At 43.4% G+C, this 2,562-nt stretch overlaps 1 protein-coding gene across 1 annotated transcript; it reads right to left on the bottom strand.

The window, feature by feature from the left end:
- Window positions 1-205: 205 nt before the first annotated feature.
- LOC147438832 (desmethyl-yatein O-methyltransferase-like) lies at window positions 206-2,220 on the bottom strand. Its single transcript, XM_086484798.1, has 3 exons — window positions 1,329-2,220; window positions 1,100-1,164; window positions 206-800 (listed from the first exon to the last, which is right to left on the bottom strand). The coding sequence occupies exons 1-3, from the start codon at window positions 2,020-2,022 to the stop codon at window positions 510-512; spliced, it is 1,050 nt and encodes a 349-aa protein (XP_086340924.1). The 5' UTR covers window positions 2,023-2,220; the 3' UTR covers window positions 206-509.
- Window positions 2,221-2,562: the final 342 nt, after the last annotated feature.

Raw genomic sequence — 2,562 nt, 5'->3', positions numbered from 1 at the left:
AAACTTATTTATGCTTTAATTTCCAAAAACACTCAAAGTTTTCAAAGCTAGTGGAAGTTCATAGCTCAAAAAATTTACACGCAGAATAAAACTGTAAAAGTATATTCAAGGAAACATTCTTCTTTAGCTCGCTCTCTCTTTTTCTTTTTCTTTTTTTCTTTTTTTTCCATAAAAAGCATTGGGAGTGTATATTAGAAAAGAAACAAGATTACAATTGGGAGTGTATATTAGAAAAAAAACAAGGTTACAATCTTCCGGAGGAGATGACAAAAACAATGAGGTACAAGTAGGGAGGTACTGTTCAATACAAATAGGGTAAACAACGAGGTACTATTCGATACAAAAAGGGAGGTACTTCTTTGTTCAAAATTACATCTGCTATGGTTGGCATATCCTAGCTGCTTTATACAATCAATCTTTTGGTGGAAAACCATACTTCCATTATGTTATAGATATGTATGACATCTCACAATCGAGACATCACTACCAACACCTACTCTCTTGAGTACCTACGACAACAAGAACTCCAATACCGCATACTCATTCACTACGCAAACCCACTTCACCTCAGTAAAGCCAGCTGCTTGTCCCAAGCTCATGTACTCTTCAACCGTCCGCAATTTCCCCCCATGTGTACCCATCATGACAATCGCAAAGTGGTGCTTTGGAACGGCACCATCAACAAGGTCCGGCGCATAAAAGTCTACGACCACCACCTTTCTACACCCACTTGTCAAGGCTTTCTTGCAGGTTTGAAGTAGGGTTACACACTCATCATCCTCCCAATCATGTAGCACACACTGCACAACAAAACCAAGTCTTGTGTTACCACTTGAGAAGCTTAGTGGAAAGTGATATTATACATTTATGCTTGTGTGCATAAATGCACTTCTGCACACATTCTTGGATAAAGCACAACGTGCCAGGCGAGCACGCAGTGGTGCCGCCCACATCCTTACTAACCTCACTAACCATTCTATTATTTGTATCTCTACACAAGCGAAAATTTTCCTCTTTCTCACACACACAAACACATGAAGAAACATAGATTTGTAAATTTAACCAAATCAATGATTCAAAAGGTAAGAGGAGTGGCTACCTTCAGGAGGACTCCATCTCCAGCTGGGATGCTTTCTAGCATGTTGCCTCCCACATGTTTAAGTCCTAAAACAAAAATAACAATTAAACTCATGAAGATTAGAGGCACACATTAGGATTAAGAGAAATGCCATGGCAGCACTTACACACATTAAAATTAAGAGAAATGCCATGGTATCACTTACACAGAGAAACAACACTACATAAATATATGTAGGTGCATTGCTTACTTGGATGCGGAAGGCCCTTAGCCGCAATATGAGGCTGATCCAAGTTGATGCCTTGAAGGTGGGGATATTTGTCTAGAATATGTATCAGAGTGTACCCCGTCGAACCGCCCACATCCACCAAGGTGCCCACATCCTTAAACCCATCATATACAGCCAGTATCTGCTTCATCAACATGGCGGTCACGCTTGCCATCACTCCATCAAGCTTATCAGCATGCTCTGCAATATGATGCGATACCTTGTGGCCAAACTCCTTGTGGAAGCCATCGCCACCGTCAACAATGACAGAGTCGAGGTGCCGAAGGGAATTGACCAGCTCGATTGAGCGATTGGATAAGTATTCTCCAACAGAGACACCATGTGCGTCTTTGAGGAAGTATTCGGCGGACGGGAGGAGAGAGTAGAGAAAGGTAGAGGGAGGGGAGAGAGAGGCGGCAAGGAGGGGATGCGGGAGGGCTGGCGAGGACGAGGAGAGGAGGTGGAGGAGGCGATCGAGGAGGGCGGGGGCGCGGGGGTTGGAGACGGGGCGGGGGAGGAGGTGGGTGATCTGTTGGGCGGAGAGGGGGCCATGCTGGTGGAGGATTTCAAAGACGTTGAGCTTGAGAGCGGCTTGAATGGCAAAGGGGTAGGCCATGATGGTGGTGTAGCCGAGCACGGAGAACCATTCTGCGTTCTCTGAGACAATGGGCGCCATCGCTTCTTTGAAGTACGAACCTAGAAGAAGATTAAATTGCACTTGCTTCTTTGAATTACAAGCCTAGAAGATTAAATTGGACTTGCTTCTTTGTAATTCCACTGATGGTCCTGATCGCTCTTTTGGAGGATTTCGGAAGCCACAGCCGTGACTCATTTGCCTTTGAACAAACCACAGGCTGCCACAGTGCCACTCATTTGCCTTTGAACAAGCCACACCAAATATCGTTCAAACTACTTTTTGACACATAAAATCTTCGCCAACTCTGCTGTATTGGGCATCCTTGCTCATCATAAGCACTTCCATTAAAAAAACCATCTTCTTTGCCTTGTTTTTCAAGAGGAAACTAGTTTCCCAATCAAGATTTATGCCAAAATCTAGGTTACTTGCCAGGATTCATGACTAAAATGCCTAGTTTTTTACCTTCAAAGTCGTGGTCCCATGGCATTGCAATCAAGATTTATAATTTTGAGTTGGGAAATTTAACACTACAAATTGGGATATGTGAGCCCTAGTACATCTATATCTTCTATATTCTTT

The sequence above is a fragment of the Adiantum capillus-veneris genome, chromosome 16 (genome assembly GCF_014529385.1).
Source record: "Adiantum capillus-veneris isolate H3 chromosome 16, ASM1452938v2, whole genome shotgun sequence".
Taxonomy (NCBI): Eukaryota; Viridiplantae; Streptophyta; class Polypodiopsida; order Polypodiales; family Pteridaceae; genus Adiantum; species Adiantum capillus-veneris.
The sequence above is the reverse complement of the archived record's forward strand: the minus strand, read 5'-3'. Positions and strand labels throughout refer to the sequence as shown.